Raw genomic sequence first — 12,805 nt, forward strand, 5'->3', positions numbered from 1 at the left:
TTTTATAAACGATCTAGCCGTTGAACAACTGTTCGTTTGACTCTTTTATTCTCTTTTCAAGGACTAGCCGGTCAAGACTTGGCCATCTGAAAACTTTGAGGGATCCCTCCGCTTCAATGATTTTGATTTTATCCTTCAACAGAGCTTGTAGTCGAAGAAGTATATCATACGTTTCTCTTTCGCCAATTGGATTATTACTATCGACCAAGCTGTCAACGATCAAAGATATCAAATGTGTAGTGGTATATGGTCTGTCAGGGGTCAGAGAGTTTAGAATATCAAACACTTGAAATGTCTTGACATTGAGAAACTGTTCGTATTGCCTTTCTCTCTGGGATAAAAGTGCAGCGGCTCTCCGTTCTTTTTCGCGAATCCTTTCCAATAGAGACTCACCGTTTTCATTGTTCGAGAGCTCTTTGAACATGAACTTCTCCTTCGTGTTCGCAATGTAACCTCTTGTTCGATTCTTTTTCGGTTGGGCTAACGCACGAGGAGCGTGCAATTCCTGAACCTGCCCCCCTTGGATATCAGAGGTGCTGCTGGCTCTCCTCTTTCGTATTTTTAAAGCAGGAACGTTTGCAAGTATTTGTGGTTGTAAGATTGCATCAGAAAGCCATTTATCTGCCAGCTCAGTGTATCTCAGCTTTCGGGATTTGTTTGTCAGTGTGTTTAATAGTCCCGAGGGCGGCAGCCCAATCGTAATCTCATGATCGTTACCGACCTCTAGAATGTAAGCCTCATCCCATATGTACATCATTCTGAGAAAGTCATCTTGCGAGACCTTTTTCTTTAACATGTTGGAGATTTGGGGTAACAATTTATCCAGCTCTGGGTTGGACGATGTTAGGGACCTAGAAACACAGTACAATGACATAACAGAATCAGTGACATTGAAGATGCCCTTGCAAAAATCAACTCTTTTGACAAGGTTTTGTTGAGCCATCTCTTTTGGATATAAAACCTCTGCGACCTGAGGAAACTCTTGAAGCTGGTTCAACAAGAGCAACCTTGAAACCGTCTGTCCATTGACAAAAGACTCTAATGCTGGGAATATTGTCAGGTATGTAGTATTTGTAGTCGAAATCTTAACAGAATCTGATGCATGCATTCCATTGGAAAAATGTGAGAGTAAAGTACCTGTTTGGATCAAGATGCTGTCTGGATCTTGCAATGGTGCCCATTTCCCATGTTCCTTGAATTGTACACCGTGGGCAACAGGAAATACTGTTATGATGCCAGGGGAATTGTGTAAAACATATTCATCTTCATAGTCAAACTCCAAATCTAGCACAGACTTGGAGATGGGTTTATGGTACCGCGTAACCTTCACAGCGCTATTATGCTCGTTGAGTACAGCCTCCTCTTTCTCAAAATTTACCGCAGCAAGGCAAATACGGGCAAAGAAGATAGCTATTTTGACTAGTCTTGAGCTCATTTTACTCAAGGCAGTGTTTTGTACGCCCACGCTGTCTGCGCTGCCAATGAACTGCTCCACACTAACGCCGTTTTCGAGCTTGGTACAGCCAACAAAGTTACTGTCGAAGCCAGCCAAATCATCAGGAGAATCTTTTGCTAGTATGCCAGATAGCGTTCGCAGTGTTTCCATATTTGCATAATTTTTCAGTAATATGACACTTTCATTTCGTAAAACACTTTTCATTATGGGTAAGAGCTCATCTTCGGTCGTTATGACATTGAGATCGACCACCTTGAGCATCTTACTTTAAAACTTTAGCAGAGGTGCGTAGCTCACAAATAATTACAATCAGACTTTCTTTGCTAGCTCTTCGAAAACATTTTTGAAGTGCGATGACCTTGGAGAACATAAATCGATATATACCTTGGCAGGCATCTTCAAACACGAATTCGACAAATCTGACATGAGCACATGCGATTGAGATAATAAAACTTGGGGCAACAGAAAGCTCTCCTGGAACTCGGAACTTTCGAGCAATTGAGCGAGCTAGAAACCGCTAACAATGATAGCGGCCCAAGACACAAACGGAACCTGCTACTGCGGAAAAGCCAGATGAGCAACTAGTGAGTCTAATGGCGACCGTGATTCCCCTTTCACCAAAAAAAGCGAAATTATATTTTCTATGTTCCCGCCTGCAGGCCCTGGAGTTAAGATTAGTGCATAATTCTCTAGCACTCGTTTTACAACTATGGTTTTAGATATTTGCTATGTCGTGTGCGTTTGATTGATTTAAGTGGTCGAAACTGTGCAAGCTGCGATCCTCAGGATTTGCTCAAAGATTTTATGGGCACGGACGGAGCCGCAGATATGCGAAGAGCTGGACCAATTGCTTTCTCGCGTGGTTCACGTCAACGAGTATACCATATGCACAGGCCAAGGAATATTCAGCAAAAATTAAAAGGGAAGTGTTGTAAAGGACAATACCTTCTCTTCACCCTAGGGGTTCTAAAATAGCTTCAAACCCGCTTCAGATCGTTTTGATGTTATAAGAAAGTTTATTTGCGCAAACCTCGCATGCTGCGGCGGACCGCCATTTTGGCCTCTCAAAGATTAAAGCTGGCATTGGAGCTGGCACATGAAAAATATCTTGAACAGTTACGTTGAGCTATAGTATAAGCTACTATAAACGAATAGCATGAATGTTGTCGAAAGTAGCAGGGTCGCCCAAACCAGAATGTCCCTCAGAAACGATCTCGTCAAGAAGTCTGAGGTGTCACCGCACTCTGATGTCAGCTTGCTCTAATTTACTCGTTTACAAAGTACAGCCGTGCTAAAATGGCAGGGACCAGAAGTGCCATAGTAAAGTGGTCTAGCCCGCACGAGACATGCTCCATGGTTCGTAATTTACAAGTACTTTGCCACACTCAGGAATAACGAGGCAGAAACTACATCCCAACCTTCGAAACTAGAGTATAAAAAATAGCGTTGGCTCAATCAACGCATAAAGTCAAAGCACAGTCAATGGGGTCTCTTCAGATCTCACTAGTCTGGCGTAAGAACCATAAAACTTCATTCTTTACTTAGTCAGGTTAGTATCAAATGAGCTACCAATCAGCTTCACATGTTGGGATCATGATCTAAAAGACGTTTAAGGTTTGAGATCAAAACGGAGAGTAACAAAGATGGATGCAACGGTGGGAAACGAGGGAAAAGACTCAGAATCAAAATATAAGAAGTTCGAAGTTCATGAAGGTATCATTTTTTGCGTTGAGCTCTCTGAAGCTATGTTCAAAGAGCCCTTTGATCTCAACAAAGTTCAACTCCTCGAAATACTGGAAACTCTTCTCGAGCTCATGACACAAGTCATAATAATCCTGCCCGGTACAGGAATTGGATGCTTCTTTTTCCAATGCAGTCATGAAGGTGCAAAAGGCGGCATCTATGAGTTTTTACCCTTGCTTGACGTCAATGCTAGAAGCATGAAGAAGCTCAATGATCTACTTGACGATCTAAAGATGAATATTACTACTTTAAATGAGCAATTCCCATTCAATGACAAGCAAAACACGTCGCTTGAAGCAGTATTTGTACTTTTGCAGGAGCAGTTTTCTCGAAGCGTGCAGGGGCAGAAAGCCTATAATAACAAGAAGATATTTCTATTCACCGATAATGACCGTCCAAAAGAGTCAGACGACCGTGAAGCTAAAAACAGGCTTCGGAAAGTCATCGATGACCTCGATGATTCATTCATAAACATCATCCCTTTTTTTGTTGGTTCTGAGCAGAGACCTTTTGATCAAAGCTTCTATAGCGACATACTTAAGCTGGGTGCAAAGAAAAAAGCATCAGATGGCCCCTTTAAGTATGAAGGCCCTAACACGACGCCAATAAGCGCTAAGCTCATTAAATCTCGCGTGCTTAGAAAGAAGGAAATCAAAAGAGTTCGCTTCCAATGTTCTTTAATACTTAACGAAGCCTCAGACTTTCAAGTGTCAATCAAAGGGTACACAACAATATCCCACGAAAGAGCAGGCTCAAAATACAAACAGGTATATGATCATGACGGACTACGGAAGGAAGCTTTGTCCCACCGCAAGTATTTGGACGCCAATACAGGAGAAGATGTCACCGAAAGAGTTGTCAAAGTCTTCAAGTTTGCCGAGGTGGATATTGAGCTTTCAGAAGACGAGATCGCAAAAATGAATAGAGACTATTCTTCTTACGATTCGTTCCTGAAACTGGTTGGGTTTCGAGACACAAATAGATGCGTGTTTTACTTCAACAACATCAGCAACAGTTCTTTCGTTGTTCCGGATGATTCTGTATTTAAAGGTTCCATCAAAACAATGGCATCTTTATTCAGAAAACTCAGAGAGAAGCAAAAGTCTGCTGTAGTCTGGGGGAAGCTGAAAAGTAATTCCAACCCGTCATTGTACACTTTGACACCTTCAAACTTCAATGATCATAACGAAGGATTTTACTTGACAAGAGTACCTTTCATAGATGAGATACGAAAGTTCCCCCCCACAGCCTATCATGGGAACTTGTCCAAAACCAAAACCTTCGAGCAAATGTGCAAAATCACAGAAACGCTGATAAGCTATTTTAGTTTAAGACATTCCTACAGACCTTCTGATTTCGAAAACCCAACTCTTCAAAAGCACTTTGAATTATTGCATGATTACCTACTACAAGTCGAAGTTGACCCCACTTCAGGATCCAAAGAGCACCTTTTGAAGAAAGATGATACTCTGCTAAAGCTACACCAGGTACGAGCAAAAATACTGGAGTCAGCAGAATCAGACGACCCGGTTCAGGCCAGACTCAGTAATTATGTAAAGGCCTGGAACAGCATGTATAATCGAGAACTCAACGGAGATCTGGAGCCTGAAACTACTTCCAAGAAATCAAAGAAATAATTTAATTCCACAGTTTTTGAAACTCATATTTTTAGTTCTAACTCGCACATCATCGAGAGGTGGTCACTTCCATATTCACCCTCATGAGGTTGCCCATGGTTAGGCATTTCTTTAGCTGGCGGCATCCTCAAGAGACCTCGAATTTTGATACCGTTCTCATCTTGGAAAGCTTCAAGCTCTTCGGGGCTCGCCTTATCCGAGAAATCCCACTTCTTGATAAAAAAGATGTAATCCAACAAACCCCTCCAAGTTTCAGCCCAATTAGATATTTCTGGCTCATTAAAGTTATTGTCCAAGCCTGCGTTCTCGGCGTGGACATGCTTGTACCCAACCGAATAGATAGAAATACCCCTCATGTCTAATGAGTTATGGAGGGAGGCCATGCTCTCCACCAGGCCTTTTTGCTCTTCAGTTGCAGAGAACTTTTCAGGAACGGGATGTTCTGGTTGACCGTCTCCAAATTTCTCAATATTCCCACCTTCTTCATCATCACACTCTTCTCCGTCGCGAGCTTTGGAGAATGTATATGAAGTGCTGCATTCAATGACTGTCTTAGCTCTGCCTTTGTAGGTAACTGGCTTTGAAGAAACTGATAGATAAGGTGTATCGAATGGTTGGGAATTGAAATCGCCACAGAAAAAGGGATACCACAAGTTCTCCTGAGTCGCTCCCTTGTCTTGTAGGACGTTGATGCGATGCATGAACTCTTTCATTTTGTTCAGCATGACATAGCACTGTCTAGTTCTTTCAAAAGTTCCAAACGGATGCCAGAAAAGATGAGTGGTTCCCACAATTATTCCACGTTTTGATGAACCTGGGTACTTTGCCAAGACCTTTTTTGTGAAGCCCAGCGCAATAGCCAGCCCAACGTTCTTCGTTGTAGTCCTAGGCTCAAGAGCACCTGAAGGTTCTTTGTCATAATCTATTAACATCTTGTCAACCATTGTGAACATGTCACGTTTCCAAACAATGGCTATGCCATGGTTTTTGGTGCCATGACGGTGAAACTGAGATTCATACCCTAGCTTCTCGAATTCTTCCTTCCAGAATGATTGATACTGAATGTAATCAACCTCCTGCAGACATAGCACATCAGAGTTGTAGTGCATGAACTCGTTAAGCAGAACTCTCGAGCGCTTGAACCATTTCAACGCATTACCGCTAGTGGGAAACAGTTTTCTGCGGATCAGGGCCTGCGCCAAACAGTTGTAAGTCATGAGCTTGAAAACAAACCCGTTTGCGTTTTCACTCGGGTTGAGAGAAAGCATAGGTCTATGTATAAATTGCAGGTCAGGCGGGAAGTCTGGATCAAGTCCGCGCGCTATCATGTCCTCCCTCTTCTTTTTCTTGGCTGCTTCTCGCTGCGCCCTCACCTCCGCAATATGCTCTGGACTAACCTTGGGAGGCTTCTCGCCCTTCTTCTTTGACTTGTGGCCCTTCTCGCCAGAGTGCCTCTCTTTATCTTGCTTGATTTGCGTATTGACCTTGTCAGCCAGTCTTTCTTCCTCCATTTTCGAACGGTTTTTGATGGGCTTTCTGCTACCGTTAAAACTCCTTGTGGTTGGTCAAACGGCCATTTAATGGCTTATTCTGTTAAGCCTAAGACCCTACCGGTGATTACAGTAGCTAACTGCGTTATTCGTTCAAAAGACCGAGCTCTTATCACGTGCTGAGATAACTTCTGGTACTCATAATATTCATCAAGAAGTACTCAGTATTTTCGTAATCGTCTGCCCTGCGAAAAAATGAACTTTTGAGCGTCAAGCTGGATCTTAGAGACAAGAGAGATACACAAGGAACTCCTGCCTCTAGACATGGTTTTTTATAAGATTACACTTTCGAGATCAACTATAGGGCTTCCGAAAGCAACCAAAAGCGTTGTGTCGAGTCTCGGCTTGGGAAAGACAGGCTCTGTAGTTTACCGTCAGGTAACCCCATCGATTGCCGGTTCAATCGCCAAGGTCAAGGAGGTCGTGAGAGTCGAAGTCACAGAGCATGCTCTCACGAAGGAGCAGCAAAGGGAGCTCAGGAAATCAAACCCGGGCTTCACTGTGGAAAAGAGAGTGTAAGCAGTGTGTCTAAAACCTGTATATAGTTAATGAAAAACGCGAAAAGGTTGATCTCACCCGAGAATAAGCCAGTATTCAAAGGTCCGGTACTGTGCTGTTGGTGATTTCTGGTGGCAAAATAGACCCCATGTGGAAATGAGGGGCTTCGTCTTCGTCAGTATCGTCATCTGGAAACAACGAGAAAGAGTCCACCATCTTGAAGATGTCACTTTTGTTCATCGCCTTACCGTCAAAACTTAGATCAACACTTTCGTTGACTTCGGCGGATTCTTGAAGAGCTAATCTGGCGAGGGGATTGGCCTTGGAATTCTTTAAAGTAAACCCGCTCACTCGGTCTGCGTACTCGTGTACAGCATTCGGCAGCTCCTTTAGAGTACTCACCAGGTATTTGGGGTCGTCCGAGACGCCTATTGGTTGTTTCCTGAAGAACCCAGGTTGCGCAGCGTCGATTATACTCCTCAAAAGCTCATTCTTAGTATTTTTCCCCTGGAATGGGACTTCCGCAAGCCTGTAGTAAGCCACTCTCGAACTGCTTCCTATTATAAGGCCCGATCTTCCTCTTTTGACATCAAATTTACCGGGTACCGTCAAATATCTAGGTTTTTCGGAATTTGAGGTAGGGCATTTTATGTCATCAATGATTTTCACGTCTACCCACCGCTGCCTCGAATTGCTATGCCCGTTAGCTCCCGCTCCTGACTTTCCTGTATTTGTGGGCTTGCTTCCTTCGAAATCTTGAGATTTCCGTAGCGGGCTAGTGTTTCGCAATGTTCGCTTTTCGCCTTTATGAGCCTGAAGATGGGGCACCGGAATCATTGTGATCTGATTTGGAGATGGCACGGTGCGTACCATGTTGTTTCTAAGGGTACTTTGTCCCATTACACCGCTGTATTGTGGGTTTTGCATTAGTATAACAAGTTGTCGGCGGGCGATCCGGGTCCTCCTGATCAACAGTTAAAAGTAAGCGGAACAACAATAAAACGCCACGAAATCCAAGCGAGACGTTGATAACTGCAGAGTCAGTGTTTTGGCTAACCCCAGCTTCTGGATGATGTTTTCATAATTTGAAAACTGCGTGTTGTGCATATTGTGTACTTCTTTCCAAAACAGGAAACGTCATTGTGACAAATTAATGAGTTAGTTTAGGTTATTTACCATTCTCAAAATATGTAACGGTTAATGCCATGAGAACAACGTCAGTTGGCATTGGTTTTAGAATGATGGAAACGTTGCTCCCTTTATATATACATGATTTCTATAAGTTACGAATTTGGCTTTTAAATCGACACATTTAAACACCATTTCGCCTTTCCTTAGTTGTTTCCAGTACTAGAGTGGTTCGCATCACTGCATTTCCAGCTCCATAATGCTGTCTAAACAGTCAAGCCTGGTGATCCTACAGTTATGCACGACATCGCCGATAGCGACAGTAGACGAAGCTTCGGGCTTGAGTTTAAGAATGCCTCTAGCAGTACTCAATTCCGGAAGGACACATCGGACCACCCCGAGTCGAGGAACTGAGGTGACCATAACAGAGAGTCGGCGAGAGGGGTTGAGCTCTTGCTGAGACTTCAAATGCACCAAAGTCCAAAAGGAAGCCGAGTCCCTCGCAGCCTTGCGTAAAACCACGTCTCGCGACTGTATGTGCCATGCTAAGTCTGAAACCTGGTCTTCTGAGAACTTCAAGGGAAACCCAGCGAGGTAGCAGTGTAGCTGCCAATGATTCACCAAGTCTGCAAAACGTCTCAAGGGCGACGTTACGGGAAGGTATGCAGGTGCTCCAATCATTTCATGTTTCTCAGCTCGAGCGCTATAAAAACTCGAGTTTAGTAAAGACGAGAGCTTAGCAATGTCCTTTGCAGACGGGAATTTCTGCGAGTGCATCATATCACGCAAAGAGTTGTAACCTTGGCGTGCGTTATCCTTGAGTTGGAGGCCTTTATAACAGCGAAACACGCCAGGGATGCCCCTGTCTCTGAAAAACTTGCCCGCCATGGTATTGGCCAAGATCATGATTTCCGACACCAAAACCGTCGATGCAGTCTCTTCTTGGTCTTCGAAGCTGAGTGCGGTTGCAGTGTTGGTTTGGGTTGGCATGAGTTTCACAAGGCCCCGATTGAAGCCCTCGCCAAAAATTATAGCATTCTGCTCCTTTACTCTCTTCGAACGCAGCAAAAGTGCAATCTTGTGCAACGTTCTCAGCTCTTGAGTTTGTTGACTTGCGTCTTGTTCAAGGCCAAGTATCCTGTCCACGACCTTGTACGTAACTCGAGGAAACTGCGAAACAAGCCCCAATTTTACACTGAAAGTTTCTTCAAGAATCTCCACGTTGTTCTTTCTGCACCTGATATCAACCGAGAATGAAAGCGTCTTTGATGCAATGCCATCTTTTCCCAAGTCGCCGGCTTTGGAATAACTTTTAGGAAGCATTGGCGTGACACAATCAGGCAGGTAAGAAGTGAAGCCTCTCTGAAGAGCTATGTTCCAAATTTCCTTCGAAAAAGAGCCCTCTTGCGAGTTTGAAAATAGTGAAACAGGGTCTGCGATATGAATATGCAGGGTGTAGGCGTTTTCGCCCGTTGCCTCTATAGATATGCCGTCGTCGATTTCGTGAGCTGTCTCAGAATCAATGCAATAAACATTCATCTTCCCAAAGTCGTGGCGCCGTGATATATCATCATTTTGGTTTGGTAATGCAAGATCATATATTTTCTGCTCCAGAACTGCTCTTTCTGAGGTCGAGGGCGAGCGTATTTCGTTGCTTAAGAGCTGTGGGTTTGGAATTGACTCGCAAGTTAGCTCTTGTAGAAACTCATGACATAAGTCCCTTGTAATGTCGTTGTTTTGATATTTATCTAGTTTCCTGAAAAGTTTTGAAACAATAGTTATTATAGGCCCATTATTGTGGAAATTGCCTGCAGCGTAATCTCTCAAAAGTCGACTTATTTGCGGGTACTGTAGTTTAGCAGAATTACGTTCCCCTGTGTTGATAAGCTTTGCGAAAGATTCTAAAGCCGCGTAATTATCTTTCTTGAGTTCTTTCAAAACTTCTTTGTAGTAAAGATGATGCGACGTTAGTGGCAGCACTGTCACAGAAATAGGTGTTAACATTGCTCTATGTGAATGAATTTGGCCCCATAGGTTGTGCTCCTGTTGCTGTACCAAAGACCAGTAAGTGGCTAAAAAGTCAGAGGCATCTATGCTTTTAAGAGATCGACCTGAAAAAGATTCTATGGGATGCGCGTCCCTAAACATACCAGCCTCTTTCAGGATTCCCTCAATATAAGAGCCAGTAGAAGAAGACTGACACTTATCAATGTCTAATAGTGCCACCAATTCACAAAGTTTGAATATTGACATTTGCCAAGGCCCTGTAGAACGCTGTAGGAACCTGTGTAAGAGTTCCAGTTTCTTGGTTGTTACGCCCATTCGGTTCCATGCTGCTTTCGTTATCTCGAAAGGAACGTAAGAGGTATAAAGCTGGCGCGCAACAATCGAGAGCATGAATGTCTTTTCTGGGCTGTCCTTTACGGCTCCTATGCGTGTATTGAGAAATGGAACTTCTTCCTTGATTAGATATTTTGCTGCTGCTTTATGGAAAGAGGGTATCCTTAGAAGTATCATATTTCGCTCACCAAACCTGATGTGTCCGTCTATAGTTGCAAATGCATAACTTGGATTTGTTACCTCTGTCGGTACTTCAACACACATGCACAGCTGTGAAGGATCTGACCGCAGTAGAACCAAGTCACCAATCTTTAGTGAAGAGTCCAAGAGGTGGCTAGGGTGCATTCGAAATGTGCCGCTCTCACTATCAAACACTTCAGGCTTCAAAGAATCATTCATGTCCGCTCTTTGTTTTGAGGAAAGGGAAGTCAAATCCATATTCAAGTAGTCTTTCATATTCGCCCAATTAACAGCATTGTCTCTGCACCAGTTTTTTGAAGGAAGAAAGTGCTGGTTGTAAAAGCGCTCGTCAAGCCCTTTTTGGATATGCGAAAGCTGTTTAATTTCAACACCAGGCTCAAGCTGACCTGGCCGCTGATAAACAAATTTCGCTGGACCAGGAATGTTGTCAAGACTTTTTAGAGTCTCAGGGCTTTTTTTGAGCGCCCTAAGTGCTCTATGAAAATGTCTGACCATGGTTTTCTGTTGAGTGAAGTCCATGCTACCGGAGATGAGCTCGATCATTATTTAGTTGTCCAGAGTTTAATACACGTGATATTAGGTGTAATTACATAGAATCAATCTAACCGCGAAAGATCTGTCAACTTAATACTGAAAGGTCAGTGTCGTTCACATGCCGGTGAGTCAAGCCTTGCCTCAAAGAAAAAATCTCAAGGTCCCCTAATCAATGGAGCTTACTAGCGATCAAACTATCAATTTCCTCAATAGGGAAATTAAAAAAGAGTATAGGTCCCTGCGAAATCGTCTTCAAAGCATCGTATTTGACCATAAATTTCTCGATGAGCAGGTTAAGGCCGTATTTCCAGACTATCCCATTATACCAAACGAGAGATGCGGAGTTTGGTACTGCGATCCCAAAGATTACTTGCAAACAAGCTATTTCAAATCAACCGATGGTCATACTAATCAATGGGATTTTAGCCTCAGGCGGCTGAATTTCCATTTACTTCCAGCGCTCGCTGCAAGTGGAGGGATAGTAGTGGTTGACAGCACCAGAAGAGGCAAACGTATGCCGGATGCTTTAAGCAAAACGGTTCCTATCTGGTGTGCGGTTCTCAATTCACTTCTTTTAGAGTATCAAGGGCTCGAGGGCGAAGTGCTTTTTTGTCCTCCCCAAACGGTTTCTGAGTTTGAGTTTGAACGTATCAAATCCCGAATTCCGGATTTAGTAGCAAAATTCAAGAAAATGAACATTCTCACAGGTGCAGACATTGACCGATTATTCAAGGGGAAAATTCTACGCCCTTTATGGGTATTTCCGGGTGCTTCTTTACTGAGCTCACAAAGAGACCCATTCACGGGCGAAGTGCTCTCACAAAAATGGCACACAGCAGAATTAGAGAACTTTATACCGGTTGTACTTTGCACTGTGAGTTACCAATGTCAAGACGGCGTAGACAAACGGCACGGGTTTACATACGTTCAAGGTGCGGCTGATGACCATGAGCTATGGGCTCAAGGTTTGACAGCAGAATTATTTTGGAAACATATTAGCATTTTAAGCAATATTAACCTGAGTGATCAAGAGCTTGAAAGTTTTGTTGAAGACAAGATTCATCCCCAAGAACCAAACTCTGCTGAAAATGGCCTCTCTCTTGATCAAATCCTATACACAGACATACTTACTGAAGAATTGCACCTTGGCAAGATTTCAAGCAATGTCCATCTCGGTGAACACCTCGTCAAAGAACTGAGGCTCAAATATTCTTTAGTGATTATCCTCAGCAACACGGTCACCTTATCAGAAGACGAGGCTGCAATCAAAATCTTCAAGTTGCAGAGCGAGTGTAAAAAAAGTTCCAAAGCGCTTCGAACTGAGCTGATAAAAATATGCCCTCTTGCTGAAGCATATCTACCCAATTCCCTGCCGATGTTGGTATGCTGTAACACTGGAAAGGACATGTCAGTGTGCGTTTCGCTCGCTATACTATGCAGAAACTACAATGTTGGGAGTTGGGACTTAAACGTACAGCAAAGCATTCACAAGATTGATATTAAGAAGCACCTTTCAAAAATCATAACAAAACTTGAGGGCAGAAATGTTAATCCACCAAGGGCATCGCTCAACAGTGTCAACGCATATTTAATGTAATAGCCAGCTTCAACAATTTCTGGGATCATATTGAACGTTCGATGATTTAGACAAATTTTAATATAGTGACTTCGGTAAAGTGGTACTTTAAACACCCTCGAGTGAGTTTCTCGAGGAGACT

General features: G+C 43.3%; 7 protein-coding genes across 7 annotated transcripts; 3 read left to right on the top strand and 4 right to left on the bottom strand.

The window, feature by feature from the left end:
- Positions 1 to 13: 13 nt before the first annotated feature.
- On the bottom strand, positions 14 to 1,717 carry TAH11 (Tah11p; the record flags this gene model as incomplete). Its single annotated transcript, XM_002552334.1, has 1 exon — positions 14 to 1,717. The coding sequence occupies one exon, from the start codon at positions 1,715 to 1,717 to the stop codon at positions 14 to 16; it is 1,704 nt and encodes a 567-aa protein (XP_002552380.1).
- Positions 1,718 to 3,099: 1,382 nt separating this feature from the next.
- YKU70 (ATP-dependent DNA helicase YKU70) lies at positions 3,100 to 4,836 on the top strand (the record flags this gene model as incomplete). The annotated part of the gene is made up of 1 exon (XM_002552335.1): positions 3,100 to 4,836. One exon carries the CDS (start codon positions 3,100 to 3,102, stop codon positions 4,834 to 4,836), a length of 1,737 nt encoding a protein of 578 aa, XP_002552381.1.
- A 23-nt stretch (positions 4,837 to 4,859) lies between these two features.
- Positions 4,860 to 6,347, bottom strand: NGL2 (RNA exonuclease; the record flags this gene model as incomplete). The annotated part of the gene is made up of 1 exon (XM_002552336.1): positions 4,860 to 6,347. The coding sequence occupies one exon, from the start codon at positions 6,345 to 6,347 to the stop codon at positions 4,860 to 4,862; it is 1,488 nt and encodes a 495-aa protein (XP_002552382.1).
- A 303-nt stretch (positions 6,348 to 6,650) lies between these two features.
- MRPL33 (mitochondrial 54S ribosomal protein uL30m) lies at positions 6,651 to 6,905 on the top strand (the record flags this gene model as incomplete). The annotated part of the gene is made up of 1 exon (XM_002552337.1): positions 6,651 to 6,905. The coding sequence occupies one exon, from the start codon at positions 6,651 to 6,653 to the stop codon at positions 6,903 to 6,905; it is 255 nt and encodes an 84-aa protein (XP_002552383.1).
- A 75-nt stretch (positions 6,906 to 6,980) lies between these two features.
- On the bottom strand, positions 6,981 to 7,811 carry KLTH0C03652g (uncharacterized protein; the record flags this gene model as incomplete). Its single annotated transcript, XM_002552338.1, has 1 exon — positions 6,981 to 7,811. One exon carries the CDS (start codon positions 7,809 to 7,811, stop codon positions 6,981 to 6,983), a length of 831 nt encoding a protein of 276 aa, XP_002552384.1.
- A 438-nt stretch (positions 7,812 to 8,249) lies between these two features.
- On the bottom strand, positions 8,250 to 11,096 carry DSS1 (exoribonuclease II; the record flags this gene model as incomplete). Its single annotated transcript, XM_002552339.1, has 1 exon — positions 8,250 to 11,096. The coding sequence occupies one exon, from the start codon at positions 11,094 to 11,096 to the stop codon at positions 8,250 to 8,252; it is 2,847 nt and encodes a 948-aa protein (XP_002552385.1).
- Positions 11,097 to 11,259: 163 nt separating this feature from the next.
- On the top strand, positions 11,260 to 12,684 carry RIT1 (tRNA A64-2'-O-ribosylphosphate transferase; the record flags this gene model as incomplete). The annotated part of the gene is made up of 1 exon (XM_002552340.1): positions 11,260 to 12,684. The coding sequence occupies one exon, from the start codon at positions 11,260 to 11,262 to the stop codon at positions 12,682 to 12,684; it is 1,425 nt and encodes a 474-aa protein (XP_002552386.1).
- Positions 12,685 to 12,805: the final 121 nt, after the last annotated feature.

The sequence above is a fragment of the Lachancea thermotolerans genome, assembly GCF_000142805.1.
Source record: "Lachancea thermotolerans CBS 6340 chromosome C complete sequence".
NCBI classification, from domain to species: Eukaryota; Fungi; Ascomycota; class Saccharomycetes; order Saccharomycetales; family Saccharomycetaceae; genus Lachancea; species Lachancea thermotolerans.